Raw genomic sequence first — 20,576 nt, 5'->3', positions numbered from 1 at the left:
ACTCTTGATGTGAAAAGGGCCTTGATGTACTATGTGGACAGGACAAAAGATTTCCGCAAAACCAAACAACTTTTTGTTTCTTTTGCCACACAACACAAGGGAAATGCAATCTCCAAAGCGGGGATTGCTAGATGGATAGTAAAGTGCATTCAGATCTGTTACGCTAAAGCTAAGCGCACTCTCACTATCCCACCGAGGGCCCACTCCACTAGGAAGTTGGGGGCCTCTATGGCTTTCCTAGGTAACATTCCCTTAGAAGACATCTGTAGAGCAGCCACATGGTCTACCACACATACTTTCACTAAGCACTACTGTGTAGACGTGCATTCCAAACAGCAGGCAGCTGTTGGTCAGGCTGTTCTAAAAACGCTTTTTCAGACTGCTGCAGCTGGCACGGGCGGCCGCCGTTAATGGAGGGACTGCTATGTATTCTATGCACAGATATGAATTCAGCAGCCCACATGCCTCGAACTGCAAATGCTACTTACCAGTATGCATCTGTTCTTGGCATGTAGGGCTGCTGACATTCATATCGCCCACCCTCCTCCCCGGCGCCTGTAGCAGCTGCAGTATTTATTCATATACACACATATGCTCATAGCATGGTCATCACTCACTTTCTTCACTCCATCTCTGCCAATGGCTAAAAACAATCTGGGGATGGAGGCGATGCCCATGCGCACTGTAGTCCAGGGGAGGAGCCACCTATCTGGTGATACTTCGAAGACTCTTCCAGGACAACAATGTGCAATCATCCGGACCCAACACTAGGTGGCGGACTATGCACAGATATGAATGTCAGCAGCCCTACATGCCAAGAACAGATGCATACTGGTAAGTAGCATTTGCATTACTGGTAAGAAACAATTCCATCTTCCTCCTTTGACCATGGTTTTCGCTGCTTTTTATGCCATTAGTCCGAGGTTTGACCAGTGTAGATCAGTCAATGTAAATTCATCTATGACAGAACTTGATAGAGGCCCACCATTGTTCAGATATAACCAGCTACACAGGAAAAAAGGAGAGGTAATAGTTTCTCTATATCAGGAGAAATCTACTGTAAGCAACTTCCTATACAACAAGATCTCAAAGATGCTTGGCCACATATAACAAGGGAGTCCTGAGCCACATGTTATCATGTTTATGCTGGACAAAGGATAGCATGCTATAAGTCTTCCTTAAAAAACATACATACTGTCTCTCATATGGACAAATTCCATTCACACCCTGTGTAGTAAAACAGGCTCGCTACCACAAATGTCACATTTATAAGGTGAGGAAAAGGGTCATGGTTATTGGGGCTGGTGGAAGGGGTTTCTGGGATGTTTCTGGACTTACGTAGATGCTAGAGCCAGAAGGCAGTCTCCACACCAGTGGTGTGGGTAATACGGTCTTTACATATGAACTATAATTGTTGCTACCAAACCAGTTGTCTCATTGCCTGGGAAGGCAGTATCCACTGTCACTCATGTCAGGCTTTTACTCGGGTGTCCCTTTGTTGGCACACCCTAGCTCTGCCAATGACCAGCACAGTAAAGTGTAATGTACTACCAGTTAAAACACATTTAGTTTGCTGAAAGAAAGATATCAGGCATACTATCAAACACTAATCAACTGTGGTGCTATAGCTTTTCTGATGGATTCCTCACCTTTTGAATATCCCCTGCGTCGGCAACATTCGGAAATTCTTTTGTAGCTTTGCGCCGACGTGGACGACGTAACAGAAGCAAGGCATCGCGCGTGTCTCCGCCTGACGTCACCGACTCCATAATAAGCCCACGTCGGCGTGATGATATCAGTTCCCTTTTTCCCACGTCGTCGACGCTAACTGTTTTCGAGGGATCCTCTGTAGCTGTTTAGTAACTTTGTTACTGTTTGTTCCTATCAGCATCTTCTTGCTTCTTTGTCTCCTGTCGAGATGTCCGCGAAGAAGACCGGATTCAAGCCGTGCGGAGAATGTGGGAAGAGGTCGATCACAGACCCGCATGAGGATTGCATCTGGTGCCTGAGCTAGTACCATGATGTTCAAGGGTGTTCTTCCTGTAAGAAGATGAACCCAAAGGCCTTTCGTGAAAGAGGCGAAGCTTCTGGTTGCTAAGGTCAAAGGTAAAAAAGAAAAGAAGTATTCGAGGTCGCGGTCGAGGTCTTGCACGGAGTCGCCGTTTAAGTCATCGTCGGGACATGCTTCTAGATCATCAAAAAAGAAGCATAAGAAGAGGAAGCACGGATCTCAACATCACTCTGGGAAGGAGTCGATTCGAGACCGAAGTCGCCAAGTAGGAGACGTCGTAAGGAGATATCTCCTTCACCAGTGGTGGATCCGGTTGGTGAGGTTTCGCCTGTGGAGTTGCCGGAGCATTCACCGGCTCCGGTGTCGAATCCCTCTCCGGCGCCGTCTCGATCTCCAGTTCGAGAGGAGGAAGAGACTCCTTACCTGAGGGTTCGAGGACTCCGGCTCACCGACCCGAAGAAGAGGAGACGAATCCGGTGCCTCCTCGAGGGCAACCTGTGGGTCCATACCCACCTTTTTCGGCCCCAGGCCAAGACCCTACACAGTTTTTAAACACGATGTATGGAGTCTATTCGAGAGCTATATACCCCTCTGGAGCCCTGGCAGGTCCCATGGGTCCATTGGCATACAACCTGGGAGTCCCCCAGACTTATGCTCCAGTTCAGTTTATGCCGGCACCGACTCCACCGTGGCATTTCTCGGCGCCGCCGAGGTCTTCGACGCCGATACCTTCGTCACCGTCGCTGGTCCGACCTCGGGAGCATTGGCCTGTGCCTCTGGATCCGATCTCGACACCGGCTCCGTCGGAGTCGATTGCGGGTCCGCCGACTCCGCTCTTGAAGGAGAGGTCGAGGCGTGAAGCTCAGCGTCTTGTCGAATAAAAGAGGTTCAGAGAGGCTGAAGTCGAAGGTGAGCTGCAGGAGGAGGAATTTTTTGATGACCTGAGGGAGGCTAGCGGATTGGAACTATCTCCAGATTGGGAGCTATCCTCTGTTTCAGATGTCCCTTCAAAGGATGTTGCACCATACCATGTGGTCATCAAGAAGGCTGCAGAACTTTTGAATTTAACTCTGCCTACTGCTGAGTTCAATCCCAATTTGTTGACAGAAGTCCTCCACTCCCTGTCTTCTGTGGTGCAGCCTATGCTTCCTTTCAATGAGGCTTTCACTGAACCTATTTTGGGGGTATGGAGTAAGCCTCTTACAGCTCCTGCTCTTGCTAAAGCTGTTGCAAGGAGATTCAGGGTGGCGCCTTGTGACAAAAAAATGTTATGCTCGCACCCTTTACCGGAGAGCTTGGTAATACAGGCAGCCTGTTAAAAGAAGTCTGTGGGAGCTTTCCCTCAGGTGCAGGGGGACAAAGAGTTGAAAAAGCAGGACCAAACTGTGAAGAAATAGTTTTCATCGACGAGTATGTTCCTTAAGTCCACAAATGCTACATGTCTCTTGGGAGGTACATACACTTCTTGATGGATTCTGTAAAACAGTTGGCTCCTAAGATTCCGGAAGAGGACAGGAAAAACTTTAATGAGGCGCTGACTGATACTCAAGCTGCTGCACGTAAAGTCATACAAAGTGGACTAGACACTGCTGACTCGGTAGCGAGGGTTATGGGTACTTCAATCGATAACAATTTCAGCACCGAAGAAGTTCATCCAGCCGAAAAAGACTGTGGATGCACAAAAGTCCCTCGGACCGATAAAATTTGGACTTCAAACGCACATGAGGCAAAAAACGGTCGAACCAACAACGGAAATCGACCCGACGCCAACAAAGAAGGCGATTATGGGGAGAAGAGCTCAAGCACATGAAGAGCAAGAGCCCTCGACAGAAGAACAATCAAAACTGTACGTTGACCCCGATACTGGCAGAGTCACCCTATTGAAAAGGAAAATTAGACCAGACACTTACGCTGAAACCTATAAAATACCACTAAAGAAGAAAAGAGACTCTTCTACATCTCCTACTCTCTTTGAGCCTATCAGACCACATGTGCAAGAGACTTATACATATTCTCCCACACACACAGATGAGGATGTGGAATATGAGGATAATGAACTTTATAATTAACCTGTGGACAATGACCAGGACAACCAAACTCAACCATGGTCTGACCCTGTAGATCCTGTAGACTCTCAGCCCAATCAAGACAATACTGCATATCCTGTTAAAACCTTGCCTACAAAGGACACAGCTGCTTTCAATGCATTGCTAGAAAGAGCAGCATACAACCACCACGTGGAAATGCATGCAGACCCCATTGAGGAAGACTTCCTTTTTGATACTTTCAACACCTTTGAAAGATCAGTGAAAACATTGCTAATGTTAAAGGGGGTGCTTAAACACGCAGGGGACATATTTAAGGAAAAAACCAGGGCACGAGTCATTAACCCCGAGGATACAGAAGAAATATAGGCCAGCACCAGTGGACCCTACCTACATTAGAGGACCGCTACCTTTAGACTCTTTGGTAGTATCCAATGCACGTAAACGTGCAAATTCACAGACTACTGGCGAGACCCCACTTTCAGACAGAGTCTAAAATTCTTGAAGCCTCGGGCAAAAGGGTAGCTGCTCAAGCAGCTAACATATGGAGAATTTCAAACACACAAGCCCTATTAGCCAGGTATGACAGGGCCCACTACGACACACTAGAGCAGATTCTCCAGCATCTACCTGACCTTTACAAAGAACATGCAGAGTACCTAATACAAGAGGGAAAGCTCATATCTAACTCCTCCATCAAGTGCGCGCTAGAGGCGGCAGACACAGCAGCCAGGGCTATCAATACCAGTGTCATGCTTAGACGACATGCGTGGCTCCGCATATCTGGGTTTAAAAATGAGGTTCAGAGCACTTTACTCATTCAACCTGTGATCCCTGATTATTTGTTTGGCCCTAATGTGGACACAATATTAGACAAAATGAAGAAGGATACAGAGACAGCCAAGTCTAAGGGAGCCTTGCAGTCACAACAATATAGAGGTGGCTCCTTTCGTCGCTACGGCAACTGAGGAGCTGCAAGAGCAGGCTCAACACAGCAAACCTCATACAACAAGGGGAACACGCCAAACACCTACAACAAGAACAGTAGAGGTGGATACCGTGGCAATAACAGCAAGGGTAGAGGACGAGGGAATAACACCACCAGATCCTCTAAGATTACCAAACAGTGACTTTTTGTCACTATCCCCAGACCATGTAACACCGGTCGGGGGAAGATTACAGCAGTTCCTGCAAGTCTGGGAAAATATAACCACAGACAAGTGGGTGAGGCAAATTATCCAGCATGGCTATTGCCTAGAATTGACCTCCACACCACCCAACATTCCCCCAAGACACCGTCCTATGTCCGTAGAACACCTACACTTATTGCAGCAGGAAGTCATCAGCATGCTACAAAAAGGGGCCATAGAACTAGTACCCTTAGAACACCAGGGTACAGGGGTGTACTCACTGTACTTCCTAATCCCCAAAAAGGACGGGTCTCTCAGACCAATTTTGGACCTCAGGCCCCTAAACCAATACATTTTATCAGAGCACTTCCACATGCTCACTCTACAGCAGGTGCTACCACTGTTGCGTCAAGGAGACTTCCTCGCAACACTGGACCTAAAAGACTCATATTTCCATTTACCAGTACACCCAGCACACAGGAAATATCTCAGGTTTCCAATACAAAATCAGCACTACCAATTCAAAGTCCTTCCTTTTGGGATGACAACAGCCCCAAAAGTTTTCACCAAGTGCCTAGCGACAGTAGCTGCACATCTGAGAAGACAGCATATTCATGTCTATCCGTATCTGGACGACTGGCTGATACAAGCACAGTCAGCCCAGCAATGTACCAGCCACATGTCACGCACTATTCACCTCCTGTACAGTTTAGGTTTCTCGCTGAACTATCCAAAGTCCCATCTTCAGCCGGCCCACGTACAACAATACCTGGGAGCGACTATAGACACTCTGGCAGGGAAAGCACAACCAAATTCTGTCAGAATAAACAGCATTCAGACGCTAATCCAAAGGTTCAGGGCCCAACACTCGCTCCCAGCCAGAGTGTTTATACAACTAATAGGCATGATGGCCTCATGCATTTTCATAGTCCCTCACGCAAGACTACACATGCGTCCGCTGCAGGAGTGCCTAGCACGTCAGTGGAACCAGCTCAAGGACAATTAAACGACCTAGTGTTGGTGACCAGTCGTGCATACAACTCTCTGCATTGGTGGAATCCACAAAACCTTTGCAAGGGACGACTGTTCCAAGAGCCTGTACCACAACTAGTCTTAACGACGGACGCATCCCTGATAGGGTGGGGAGCCCATGTCCTCCACCACACAGTGCAGGGCTTATGGACCACGCAGCAAAAGAAAATGCACATCAACCTACTGGAGCTGATGGCAATTTTTATGGCAATGAAAGCTTTCAAAGTACATCTCTGCAACGAGACCGTGTTGATCCGGACGGACAACATGACTGCGATGTACTACATACAGAAACAGGGAGGAGCACACTCTCCACAGCTGTCACATCTAGCTCAGAGCATGTGGAAGTGGGCCATTCAAAGAAACATTTTTCTCATGGCGGAACACCTCCCAGGCAAGGACAATCAAATAGCGGATCTGCTCAGCAGACACAGCCAACAGGTGCACGAGTGGAAGATTCATCCCACAGTGCTTCAACCATACTTCCAACAGTGGGGACAACCAGAGATAGACCTGTTCGCCACAAACGAAAACGCAAAATGCCAGTACTTTGCCGCAAGGTTCCCACACCCGCAGTCTCAGGGCAATGCGATATGGATGAACTGGTCAGGCAAATTTGCCTACGCTTTTCCACCTGCACCGTTGATACCGCTAGTGGCACGCAAATTGCGCCAGCACTCTGACGCTAATCCTGGTTGCTCTAACATGTGCGAGGCAACCGTGGTACACCACGTTCCTAGAACTTTCCGTGGTGCCTCATCAAAGACTAAACGCAGAGCCATGGAGACATTCAGCACCCAGATCCACAGCAGCTGAACCTTGCAATCTGGCTCCTGAAGTCATAGAGTTTGGCTACCTAAACTTACCTCCTGACTGCATGAACATTATCAAAGAGGCTAGAAGACCTACCACAAGAGCATGCTATGCGGCAAAGTGGAAACGTTTTGTCCTTTACTGTAACAACAATGACATAAACCCACTAGACGCATCAACTCAAAATATCATATGCTATCTTTTGCACCAACACCGCTGCAATCTAGCCTATACATCCATTAGGATACACTTAGCTGCCATAGCAGCTTACCTTGAGAACAGGCAACACCTTTCGCTATTCAGAGTGCCTGCAATTAAAGCATTCATGGAGGGCCTCAAAAGAGTGATCCCCCCAAGACACCCACCTTCACCTGTCTGGAACCTAAACGTTGTTTTAACCAGACTAATGGGACCACCTTTTGAACCTTTACACTCGTGTGAAAAACAATTTTTAACGTGGAAGGTGGCTTTTCTCGTAGCGATTACTTCGCTTAGAAGAGGTAGCGAGCTGCAAGCCCTAACTATTCAAGAACCATTCTTCCAAATTCACGCAAATAGGGTCGTGCTTCGGACAAACCCTAAATTCATGCCAAAAGTGGTATCCCACTTCCACATCAATCAAACAATAGAACTTCCAGTGTTCTTCCCAAATCCACAGTCAGTTCCTAAAAAGGGCTCTACACACACTAGATGTTAAGAGGGCTGTCCTATATTACATAGACAGGACAAAAGATTTCAGGAAAACAAAACAGTTTGTTGCTTTTTCACCACAAAACAAAGGAAACCCCATTTCTAAATCTGGCCTAGCCAGATGGATAGTTAAGTGCATTCAAATATGTTATCTTAAGCAAAACGCACTTTAACAGTTCCCCCAAGAGCGCATTCTACACGCTAAATGGGGGCATCCATGGCTTTCCTAGGAAACATTCCTCTAGAAGAAATATGTAAAGCAGCCACATGGACAACCATACATACTTTCACAAAACACAATTGTGTTGATGTACATTCCAAACAGCAAGCTGCGGTAGGACAGGCTGTTCTAAAAACTCTGTTTCAGACTGCTGCAGCTGGCACAAGTAGCCACCGCTAAGGGAGAGACTGCTATACATTCTATGCACAGATATGAATTCAGCAGCCCACATGCCTCGAACGGAATATGCTACTTACTAGTATGCATCTGTTCTTGGCATGTAGGGCTGCTGACATTCATATCGCCCACCCTCCTCCCCGGTGCCTGTCGCAGCTGTAGCATTCATTCTAACTCTCACTTTCTTGCATTGACATCTCTACTGTACAACACTCCATCTCTGCCACAATGGCGAAAAACAATCTGAGGATGGAGAGGATGCCCATGCGCACTGTAGTCCAGGGGCGGAGCCACCTATCTTGTGATACATCGAAGACTCTTCCAGGACAACAATGTGCAATCATCCGGACCCAACACTAGGCGGCGATCTATGCACATATATGAATGTCAGCAGCCCTACATGCCAAGAACAGATGCCTACTGGTAAGTAGCATATCCTTTTCAATCAGTAAATAAACTTATACTGCCCAGAATTCAGCTAATGTTCTGGCACACTTTATTTTTCATGGATAAGTTTCTGAGGCTTATTGATGCCTTGTTGTAGGGATATTGTTTGACATTCTATTTGTCTTTACTCTTACAGGAGAAAGATTCTACAACAACTGCCCTTCTTCCCTTGGAATCTCTTTTGGGCTTCTTGTATTTCGATCAGAATTTCTGTGGCTACATTCAGAGGAGAGACTTGGAGAAAATACTGCTTACCCTGGGCCTGCACCTTACAACAGAGCAGGTAATGGAGTAAACATGTACAGCCCACAGGTCCCTATCGATCAATATAGCCTCAGGTGCAGTGTACCCCAGTACCGTCACCCCTGTTGAAGAGTTCAGATTGTTTGCACAAACCTAGCTAGATGTGAATCATTGTGCTAGGGCAGCAGGCTAGCGCGTAGCACTCAGTACATACTATAGGCGATCTCCTACAGAAACATGCTTTGCACTTGTATGCCTCCCACATCGAAAGTGATAACCAAGTAAATTAAGTATGTAATAAACAGGTAAGTTTAGATTTATGCATTGTCATGATGTATGATTTGAAGGATGTTTGTTCCTGCAGTAACTCCAATGTATGTACAATGTGGAAATCAGAAATGCCAATAAAAATGATTTAGCAAAAAAAAAAATGGAGTAAACATGTACATTTGGAGAAGTATAGGTTGCAGCATGAATATTTCTGGATTCATTTGCTGTGCATTATTCCGCCATCTAGTGGTTGGGTCTGAAACGGTGCCCCTGTAGCCTCTCTCCTCTTTTTTTTTTTTTTTTTTTTCTTTTTTCTTTCCCATAGGCGTCAACTGTTTGTGCTTACTCCCTCCTTGAGTGATGTCAAACATTTGTCCCAGAAATCTTTGGACAGAGTCTCCATCTTCAGATACTTTTTCCCGCCGTTGGGTCTGAAAGCTTAAGGAAGAACTCAAGAGTTGAGGAAGAAGAAACTGCGTTAAGTAGAATAGTTTTTATATTGATAACCACCATCGAGGAAAGGGGGTATGCGACCACTGTTATAGAAAGGAAAAGCACTGAAAGAGCCCCGAAAACCACTGAGAAACACTGGAGGAGAGAAGATGGACACACCAAGACCACATGGTCAGAAATGAAATGGCCATGCAGCATACACCTTTTAGGTTTTGCCCGAAATACCACCACAAGTATTTCCCCAAAAAAGACTCCAGAGGTCTGTGACCTCTGCCTCCCAAAGGCCACTGTGCGGTGTTTGCTAAATTCTTGCAGAAGACCATCTGCGCCACGCAGAAACAGGTGGGGACGCAACTCCATGGCATCGCAGAAACAGGTGGGGACGCAACTCCATGGCATCGCCGCAGAGAAAACAGTAGTCACTTAGGATCTCTGTCTGTAGCGAGGAAATGGAGGACATTCTAGAGGAGACTGCCGAGGCCCAAGGAGAGGACCCATGCCTCGAGAAGGTCATTGAGTCACCTGCAGGTAAGAGGCACAAGTCGGTCCAGATAGATGAGCTCAAACTTAAAGTAAACTCTCAGAGCCGTGACCCGACAGAGCTGTAAGCTTTTCACTTGAGAAAACAGGCTGTATCGTCAAAATCTTCAACGGCCGGAGGGAAAAGTCAGGCCGAAAGAGCCAGATGGGTTCAAGGCAAGAGACCCCACTGGAGGCATGGGAGAGAGACTGCAAAAAAGCAGTTGTATGCCAGCTGCGAAGACCTGGTCCACATTGGCACTAAAAAGCTGCTCGACACCAGCGCCAAAGGACTGTTGACTCGCAGACCGTGAAGCATTAGACTTCATCGCTTAATAATGTTTTGTCGTTGAAACAGAGATAAAGCCATCGATCTTGACGCCAACAGCCACATCCAAAGCCGTTATACCAAGGATAAACCAGAAGTACTGCTTATCTTCAAGACACCCACCCTAGATCAGGGGGTGCACTTGCCACCTGACTCCCTTATTGTGACGTCAACACACACGAGAGCAAACACCCCTACGTCTACGGGCCCAGCTTATGACAAGAAAAGCGAAAGAGTAGACACTGTGGGGAGAAAATTGAAGAGGTCAGCTGCAATGTAGTGGCGCAAAGCCAACTTGAATGCCCTGCTTATCTGAAAGAGACACGTTAGTGATAGATTCCTTACCTTAGAATATCCCCAGGCGTCAGACTGGATCCGGAAATTTTTGCGTAGCAATACCCCTGCGCGTCGGTAGGCGTTGTCTGCGGCTCCGCGTCTGTCGTGGCGTCGTTAGCGCCGGAATGACGTCGTCGGAGTACTTAGACGCCGCCCATGCGCGCTGACGTCAGTTCTTCTTTTTTTTTGCACCAGCTAGCGCGAATCTGGAGAAGCTCTACCCCTAGTCATTTTTTGACTAAACTTTTTGATCTTTTTAATCATTTCTTTACTCGAGTCTTCGACTCTATCGGTGCCGGTAGGGATGCCCGGGTTCAAACCCTGCTCGAAGTGCGCCCGACTGATGTCGGTTACCAACCCCAATCGCCGGTGCCTGAAGTGTTTAGGCCTCGACCTCGACGACCGCACCTTCTCCGACTGCCGGACCCTGACGTCTAAAGCTAGGCGGGAGCGGTCCCGCAAGCGCCTAGAGCTCAGGCAGTCGGCCCGCGCCGTTCCAGGTCCCGGTCCCACAGGAGGTCGAGGGACCGGTCGCGGGGTCGGAGTCATCGCAGCTCCGGGAGTGGACACCGGTCGTCGGGATCCAAGTCCTCAGGTAAGAGGCATGAGAGGTCGGAGAGACGTCATTGTTCCTCCGACCCACCCCGACGTTCGGACGATGCGGCCGGGGGTTCGGGTGGCACCACCCACGCGGCTCCGACGAGTCGCAAGCGTCGCCGCCTGCCTCACACCTTCGGGTCCCTGGGCACGGCGCGACGCCGGAGGAGTTCGAGCGTTACCTCATGGCCATGAGGTCCCTCCCTCCTCAACTGGGTTCCATGGTGCCTCCGGGCCCAACGGTCCTGGCTGGAGCCCCTAGCGGGTCGGGTGCTTCGGCCCCGGCGCCGCAGGACCTCACCGGATCCGCTTCCGGATCTGGGTCGTCGCCGGTCGACCTTCACGACCTCACCACCGTCTGCCCCGCGGGTGTTGCGCCCGCTGTGGACGCCGTCCCCAATCTTCCTATCGGTCCGACTCTGGCGCCGGAACGGCGCCGCTTCCGACGGCCTTTGGACATTTTTATTTCCATGAGGAGGCCCCGTCTGTTGCCCCTGTTTTACAAGAGACGGGTGACGAGGGTGACTGGGAGGGGTCTGAAGACCCTCTGGCATTGGAGTGCCAGTCTTAAGAGGACTGGACATACGAGCTTGGGGAGACCAGTGGTATTGACACTTCGCCAGACACTGGATTTGTCTCCCCTCCCACCGTGGCTTCGGAGAAGGGGTCTACTTACAGTGTAGTGTTGACGAGGGCGGCCAAGGCCTTAAACCTTGAGCTCCCCGTCGCGGCCTTGAGGACTAACCTCCTCACGGAGGTCCTCAAACCACAGACCAGCTCCAGTGAGCCCCTGCTGCCGTTCAATGAGGCCTTGTGTGACGTTCTTGTGGGCACTTGGTCCAAGCCCGCCACAGGTCCGCCTGTGGATAGGAACGCGGGTGACCCTTGCTTCTTGTCCACCCATCCCACCCCAAGAGCCTGGTTATCCAGGCCTCCACTTCCCAGGCCGCATTTCCGACGGCTCCGCCCGATCGGGAATCCAAGAGATATGAACAATTCGGGAAGAAAGTTTTCTCGTCCCTGAGTTTGGTGCTGTGGTCTGTCAATACCGATTGTCTCTTGAGCCGCTACACCCACACCTTGTGGGACGCGGTCGCGGACGTGCTGCCGCAATGTCTGGAGGAGGTCCGGGCTAAACTCGCCCAAACCCTTGTGGAGGGCCGAGATGCAGCGCAATATTCCACCCGGTGTGGGCTGGATACCACGGACTTACTGGGCAGGGGATGGCAACGACAGTGGCGGTGCGACGCCACGCCTGGTTGAGGTCCGCCAACTTTTCGGCCAATGTCCAGGCCACATTTCTGGACATGCCGTTCGATGGCCGTCGCCTCTTTGGCGACAAGGCAGACCATGCGCTTGAGCGTTTTAAGGACTCTCTGCCACACGCCAGCAATCGGGTGCCTTTCGCGGCCACGGAAGGGGCGCCCCCACACGCGCTGCTAGCCACGCACAGCAGAATGTTCAACCGCGCCGTGGAAACCGCTGTGGCGGCGGTCCAGGACAACGGCGAGGCCAGTCCACACCTCCCTCCGCAGCACCTGCCTCGAAACCTTCCTTGTCTGAGTTTTCAGGCCCATGTGACGCCAGTGGGAGGCGGGGTTCGCCATCACCTCTCCCACTGGCGCACTGTCACATCGGTCAGGTGGGTGCTGCAGATCGTCCAAAGGGGCTACTCCCTCCCCTTCGAGGCGACCCCTCCAGCCATGCCACCGCAATTCCACCGCGTGTCGGGGGATCACTTGCAACTTCTGCAAGAGGAAGTCACGGCCCTCTTGGCCAAGGGGGCAATCGAGCGCGTTCCTGGGCCAAAAGTAGGGTGTGGTTGTTACTCCCACTACTTTCTGGTACCCAAGAAGGGCAAAGGGGGCCTATGCCCTATCTTTGACCTACGGAACGTCAACGGCTTCCTCCGGAAGGAGAAGTTGAAGATGCTGACTTTCGCTCAGGTCTTAGCTGCCCTGGACCCTGGAGACTGGCTGGTAGTTGGACTTGCAGGACGCTTATTTTCACATCCCCGTCCTGCCGGCCCACCGGCGTTACCTGCGGTTCACGGTAGGCCACGAGCACTTTCAGTTTACCGTTCTCCCCTTCGGCCTTACCAGCACCCCACGGGTGTTCACGAAGGTGATGGCGGTGGTCGCAGCTCATCTGCGCAGGTTAGGGGTGTCAGTCTTCCCCTACCTCGACGACTGGTTGTTGACGGCGGGCTCGCCCCAGACAGTCGTCCGCCACCTCCAGACTACGGCCGACCTCCTGCACTTGCTGGGGTTCTCCATCAACGTGCCGAAGTCGCACCTGTGTCCCTCTCAGAAGCTCCTCTTCATCGTAGCGGTTCAAGACTGCGCAGTTTCGTGTTTATCCTCCCGAACAGCGGGTTCGGGATATTCAGGCTCTGATTCCGATCTTTCGGCCTTTATCCCGAGTCTCGGTCAGGTTGGCGCTGGGGCCGATGGCCTCCTGAATCCTTCTGGTGCATCACGCCCGGTGGCGGATGCGGGCTCTGCAGTGGGACCTGAAGTTTCAGTGGGCCGAGCATCAGGGCAACTTGTCCGATCATGTCTTGATCTCGGAGGGCACTGCAAGACAGTTGCAATGGTGGCTCACGGACCGCGATTGGGTCAGTGGCAGATCCCTCTCCCTACCCCACCCGGAGCACGCGGTTGTGACGGACGTGTCCCTCCAGGGCTGGGGAGGCCACATGGGAGAGGCGGAGATCAGAGGCCTCTGGTCTCCGGCGGAGTCCCGGCTCCATATCAAACTTTAGGAGCTGCGGGCGATCAGACTAGCACTGAAGGCATTCCTCCCCTCTGTCTGGGGGAGTGTAGTGCAGGTGTTCACGGACAACACCACCGCCATGTGGTACTGCAATAAACAGGGCGGGGTGGGGTCGTGGACCCTATGCCAGGAGGCTCTGCGCCTCTGGCAGTGGCTGGAACATCAGAGCGTGACCCTGGTGGTTCAACAACTGGCAGGTTCTCTGAAAGCCAGGGCGGACGAACTCAGCCGTCGGTGCATGATGGATCACAAATTGCGTCTGAACTTGGACGTGGCGTAAGGCCTCTTTCAGCAATGGGGAGAGCCTTGGTTAGATCTTTTCGCCACTGAAGAGAACGCGCAATGTCATCAGTTCTGAGCGTTGGAATTTCCAAGGCGGCACTCGCTCAGACGCTTTTCGTCGCGAGTGGAGTTGCGGTCTATTGTACGCCTTTCCGCCTATACCACTTCTGCCCAGTGTGCTGAAAAAGATCAGGCGCGACCGGGCCCAGGTTATATTTGTGGCTCCGGACTGGGCACGAAGATACTGGTATCCCGAGCTACTCAGCATGTCAGTCGATCCCCCGATTCGTCTGCCTCTTCGGGAGGGCCTTCTGTCGCAGCAGCAGGGACGGTTCTGCACCCGAACCTGTCCAGTCTCCACCTACAAGCTTGGAGATTGAGCGGCCGCAGTTGAGGCCATTTGACTTGCCTCCAGAAGTCTGTGATGTCATTCTGGCAGCCAGGCGTCCCTCCACAAAGTCGGTATACGCCTGCAGGTGGAACAGATTTGTGGCATGGTGCACAGCAAAGGCTGTGGACCCGCTCTCTGCACCCCTTTCTGAGGTTCTCCTCTTTCTTCTTTCTCTTGCCAGCAGGGCTCTGCTCTGGGCACTCTCAAGGGGTACCTCTCTGCCCTTTCCGCCTTCTTACGGCTACCTGATCAGCCTTCCTTGTTCAAGTCCCCCATTGTAAATAGGTTTTTGAAGGGCATCACACACATGTTCCCTCCTGTTCCCTTTGTGATGCCCCAGTGGGACTAGCATCTTGTACTTACTTACCTAATGTGTGCTCCCTTTGAGCCGCTCCATAACTGTCCTCTCCGTCTTCTTACTTTGAAGACTGCTTTCCTGGTGGCCATCACCTCTGCCAGGAGAGTAAGTGAGATCCAGGCTCGTTCTTCTACACCTCCTTTCCTCTCTGTCCATCCGGACAAGATTGTGTTGCGGACGAGACCCTCTTTCCTGCCCAAGGCTGTCACGGCCCTCCACATCGGGCAGTCCATTACCTTGCCCACCTTCTTTCCGCCTCCGCATCCCTCGAAAGAGGAAGAGAGGCTCCACAGTCTGGACCCAAAACGTGCGCTCTCTTATTATCTGGATCGCACACGCCAGTTCTGGGTGGATGACCAACTCTTTGTTGGTTACGTGGGCGCTAAGAAGGGAAAGGCGTGCACAAGCGGACCATCTCGCGGTGGTTCATCTTGTGTATCCAGGCATGTTACTCCTTCGCCAAAAAGGAGCCCCCTGTTGGATTGCGGGCTCATTCTACTCGAGCCACGGCGACTACAACTGCCCTGGGCAGAGGAGTGCCCTTGCAGGACATTTTCCAGGCAGCTACGTGGGCCTTGCTGCACACGTTTGCAAGACACTACTGCCTGGACAGCCAAGCCCGGAGGGATGGCTTCTTTGGCCGTTCCGTCCTCAAGGACTTTCTGGTGTGATTATTTGTTCGCAGACCCACCACCGGGGGTTGGTATTGCTGGGGTATCTATTCTAAGGTAAGGAATCTATCACTAATGTGTCTCTTTCAGATGCACAAGTTACTACTTGTGTAACAATATATCTGTAAGAGATATTAGTTAGTGATAGATTCCTTACCGACCCACCCATCCTCCCCGTTCTGCGAACCGATATCTAGGGTTAAGGTCATCCCCTTTCAGGGCCCTAGTTTCATGGCATCAGTGTTGGTTCTATCATGGCTCTGCGAATCTGGCGCGGAAAAGTTGTATATCAGAACTGACGTCAGCGCGCATGGGCGGCATCTAAGTACTCCGACGACGGACGCGGACGACGCCTACCGACGCGTAGGGGTATTGCTACGCAAAAATTTCCGGATCCAGTCTGACGCCTGGGGATATTCGAAGTTAAGGAATCTATCACTAACTAATGTCTCTTACAGGTATATCGTTACACAAGTAGTAACTTGTGCAACAGGGATGCCCACCAGCAGTGGGATGAGATGTTAGAGCTCATGGAATAAATGTGTATTAGTACAAAAAAAGGACTAACACGGTGCTACAAAACAGTCACCAATACATGCCTTAAATCTGCTTTAAATGCAGCGGATACATCCAGTAGACAACTCTGCACTGTCGCTACTTTAAACAGGCATGCTTGAGTGAGAATCTCAGGATTCAAACAGGAGGTCCAATCAGCTATAATTGACATTCCCTTCACAAGGGACAGCCTGTTTTGAGAGGCAGCGGACGAGATACTACAGCACATGCAAAATGGCAATGAACAGCCAAGGACTTGGGAACCCTGCAGTACAAGGAAGCATTCAGAGGAGGCATTGCACAGAAGAAAGGGAACAGCCTTTAGAGTAGCCATACAGCCTTCCACCACACACACAACTCAGCTACCAATGGAGTGTGGCCACGACAATGGCAGTACAGCTCAAGTGCCAGGTAGTCCTTTTGCTGCCACGGAAGGGGAAGAGGGGGGAACCCTAAAAGCAGGAAACCATGCAAGCAGTTTTCTTAGAATGCCTTCTTACACAAGTCTTCGGTACAAGGGAGAATCTGAAGATTCCCGAAGGAATGGCAAAAGATCACCTCCTACAAATGGATACTAAATATTAAAAGATAAGCTATTGCATAGTTAACAAAATTAACCTCCACAATACCACCAAAAAGCAAGAGAATAAAGGAAGACAAACAACAACCAAAACAAACCAGCTCTAGAAATGGTATCCCCTAAACAAAAGGGTGTACTCAAACTATTTCCTGGTACTGAATCTAGACGAGGCTTTAAGACCAATACTGGGCATAAGCAAACCAGTTCAGTTATTAAAAGCGTATAAATTCACAATGACAGCGCTACCATAGATCTCAAAGATGCTTACCCACATATACCAGTAAACGGATGACACAAACAGTTCCTCGGGTTTTTGGTGGACAAGACACCACCAATTCAAGGTCCTACCATTCGAAATAACATCAAATCCACGAGTGTTCACAAAATGCCTAGCTGTAGTCGCTGCACATCTCAAACTAAGGGAAGTTCACGTCTAACCATATTTGGACGACTGGCTAGTGAAAGCGAAGCTGAGCACTCAGCGCATGAAGATCAACAAGGTTATACAAGCCCTACACAAGCTAGGTTTCTCCGTCCGTTTCGAAAAACCGGCACAGAACTCAGACTTGAAAGTATTCATGTAAGCTGTCCTGAACTTGCAGACTATAAAGACAAAGCCAGTAAACAAAAGGGTCAAGTCGATCGTGGAGCAGAGTCTCCTCCGACAGAAGGAGGACCGTCTGACAATAAGGACATTGCAAAAAATGAGCGTGATGGCCTCCTGCATTCTCCTGGTGCCACATGCAAGATTACTTATGAGACCATTCCAAGAATGGGTCCAGCAACAATGGTCAGATATCCGGGAGTTGAGACAATCTAGTGGTTGTTACAGACCAGGTTCAGGGAGCAGTGCAATGGCGAAACCTACTAAATATCACAAACCATCAACTCCCTCAGAGAACATCACAAAGGGTGCATCCCATATAGGAGCTCACATGAACAAGTTTAACGTCAGAGGCCTCTGGAACTCCAAGGAAGCATTGCAGCACGTAATTGTGCTGAATCTCAAGACAGCCTTCCAATCTTTCACAGAAGGCATTCCAGAATAATCTAACAGGAAGTACATTTCTAATTCAGACGAACACAACAACCGTGTACTAGCTAAATAAAAAAGGAGTAACAAGTTCATACTATTGACCTTGGCCCAGGAGATTTGGAGGTGGGCAGTAGAACACAGGATATCTCTAGTAGCTATACAACTAACGGAAAAAACAAAACACCTCACGCAATGGAGAGCTAAAACATGAAGTGTCCACGCAGATCTTCCAGATATTTGGACTCTACAAGTAGACCTACTTGCAACACACAAGAATGCAACATGCCAAAACTTCGCATCCAAGTTCTATCATCTAGATTCACTGGATAATGCTCTGTCGATAAAATGGTCGGGAACATTGGCTTACGCCTTTTCACTAATCACCGTGATACCGTAGAGCAGGGCGAAGCATTTCAGCCTAATTTTAATAGCCTCACAGTGGGCTTCACAGACATGGTGTTTACACCTCATGAAGATATCACAAGGACAATAGATACTACTCATAGCACACTTGAGACCTACTGACAATGCAGGCCAACTCGCTATGACACCCGGAACCAGACACACTCAGTTCAGCAGCATTGCTCCTGAGGACGTAGTTAGGTCACCTCAGTTTTCCAAGGAGAGTTATGGAGACCCTGACAGTAGCAAAGTGACCAAAATAAGGAAATGCCATAGCAACAAGTGGAAGATATTTGTACACTGGTGCAACAAAGCAGGGAAACAGACTGGGCACAGGATGCCACTGTCATTAGATACATGATATACCTTCTAGACAAGCACCTTTCTTATGCCTGTCCAGCTTCACCTTGCAGCCACTGTAACATACACAAGAGGCCTACTAGGGAGAATTTCTTTCAGCACGCTAGTGGTAAAATGCTTCCTTTATGGGGCCAAAGATGTCACCTCCAAGGAGCGCATCCAGATCCACATGGAACCTGAATGTACTACTAACACAAATACTGACATCACCCTTCGAACCAATGCAAAACGCACAGCTCAAATTCCTAACTCGTAAGACTGCATTCCTCATCACTATCCACTCGCTAAGGAGGGCCAGTGAAATGCAAGAACTCTCCACCCTAGATCCGCATCTTCAAATACATAAGTGAGAACAAACCCAAGGATCATACCAAAGATGATATTGAAATTCCATGTTAACCAGGCTCTCCACTTACCAGCCTTTTTTTAGCAACTGAAGATGCAAGCAGAGAGGCCCTGCAAATTCTGGACATCCGAAGGGCAATATTTTACTACGTAGAAATAACAAGGAGAACAGTTACGTTTGCACACGCAAAAAGGGGCTACCCTGTTGCCAAAGGAGCTATCTCGAGATGCTGCATGGACATCCACATCAACGGAGGCAGGAGTGGAACAAAAAATGCTATACATTTATTTGTAAACACACACTCTAGAGGATCCAGCTAACCCACAGAAAGAAATACAGCTTTATAATCAATGCACAGCATGTGAATGTAGAAAGATTCCCACTGCAATAATGAAGAATTTTGCATCGTGAATCTTTCTGGATTCACTATGCTGTGCATTATTCCGCGGTCTTGTGGTTGGATCCGGAATCGTAGTCTTTTCTTTGGGTTTTTTTTTGGTTTTTTCGTAGCCCAGGTGGGCGTCGACGTCCCACCTTTTGGTGTGTTTCCGGTGACGTCGGCATGCTTCCTGCGGAAGCTCCCACTCTTGGGCGCCATCTTCAGATTCTTTTTTCCCCGGTTGGATCTGGATCGTTCCCGAAAGGGCTCCTGACATTTTTGGAGAAAGAAGAAGGAAAAGAAGCAATTTTTGCACGAAAAGATTGGGAGAGACTAGAGGAGACTACACCATCGAAGAAGACGTCGAAGGAAGGAAGGAACTTCAAGAACTTCGACGTCCATCGGGGAATGCACGCTCACGGGTCTCCCTGAACGCAGGATATGGACAACACTCCCTTCAAATTCTGCCGTAACTGCCACCACAAGTATGCGCAGAAGGACCAGCACTCGGTTTGCAACCATAGCCTACCGGTCGATCACGAGAGTGAGGAAAACCTCGGCGTCCGCAGCAAAACCCAGGCCCAGCGGATCCTCTGGGGTCTATAATACAGTCATCAGGAATGCAGCTGCAGTTTTCCTGGTGAAACACGACGAATAGAAGCAGAAGGCAGACTTCCTTCTAGAGACACTGCTCCCCACACAGACCAGGAGCCAGTACCTGCCCATGCTAGAAAGTGTCATGGCACAGGGGAAAGAGGCTTTCAAGGAGCCTGCGACCTGCTAATCAGTCACTCCTAGGATGGAGAAGAAATATAAACATTCCTCCAAAGACCCACCCTACATCCAGGGCACGGTCTCTGCAGACTCAATCATCTCAGCCACAGCAAGAAAGAGGGCCAATGTACCTACTACTTCAGGACCACCTCCAGGCAAAGAAAGCAAGAGGATGGGCTTAGTAGGGAGGAGAATTGAACGGAATGCCGCTATGCACTGGCGCATGGCAAATTCCAATGCTCTTCTGAACAGACACCAGTACCAGATCCTGGAGCAACTGGGACAGCTAATAAAAAAAATTGCCTCAAGAGTTCAAGGAGAAAGCTGAAAGCTTGGTAGAAGAGGGAAAGAACGTG

The 20,576-nt window shown here is 49.7% G+C and overlaps 1 protein-coding gene across 3 annotated transcripts in view; it reads left to right on the top strand.

The window, feature by feature from the left end:
- Positions 1 to 20,576, top strand: part of CCAR2 (cell cycle and apoptosis regulator 2) — a 405,097-nt gene that overhangs the window by 304,498 nt on the left and 80,023 nt on the right. For all 3 annotated transcript variants that reach the window (XM_086943621.1, XM_086943620.1, XM_086943622.1), the window contains one exon: positions 8,702 to 8,848. In XM_086943621.1, the coding sequence (XP_086799747.1) occupies positions 8,702 to 8,848 (147 nt within the window). The remainder of the gene's footprint in view (positions 1 to 8,701; positions 8,849 to 20,576) is intronic.

The sequence above is a fragment of the Lissotriton vulgaris genome, chromosome 11, assembly GCF_964263255.1.
Source record: "Lissotriton vulgaris chromosome 11, aLisVul1.2, whole genome shotgun sequence".
Lineage (NCBI taxonomy): Eukaryota > Metazoa > Chordata > Amphibia > Caudata > Salamandridae > Lissotriton > Lissotriton vulgaris.
Note: the sequence above shows the minus strand (reverse complement) of the source record. Positions and strands in the feature narration are given on the sequence as shown.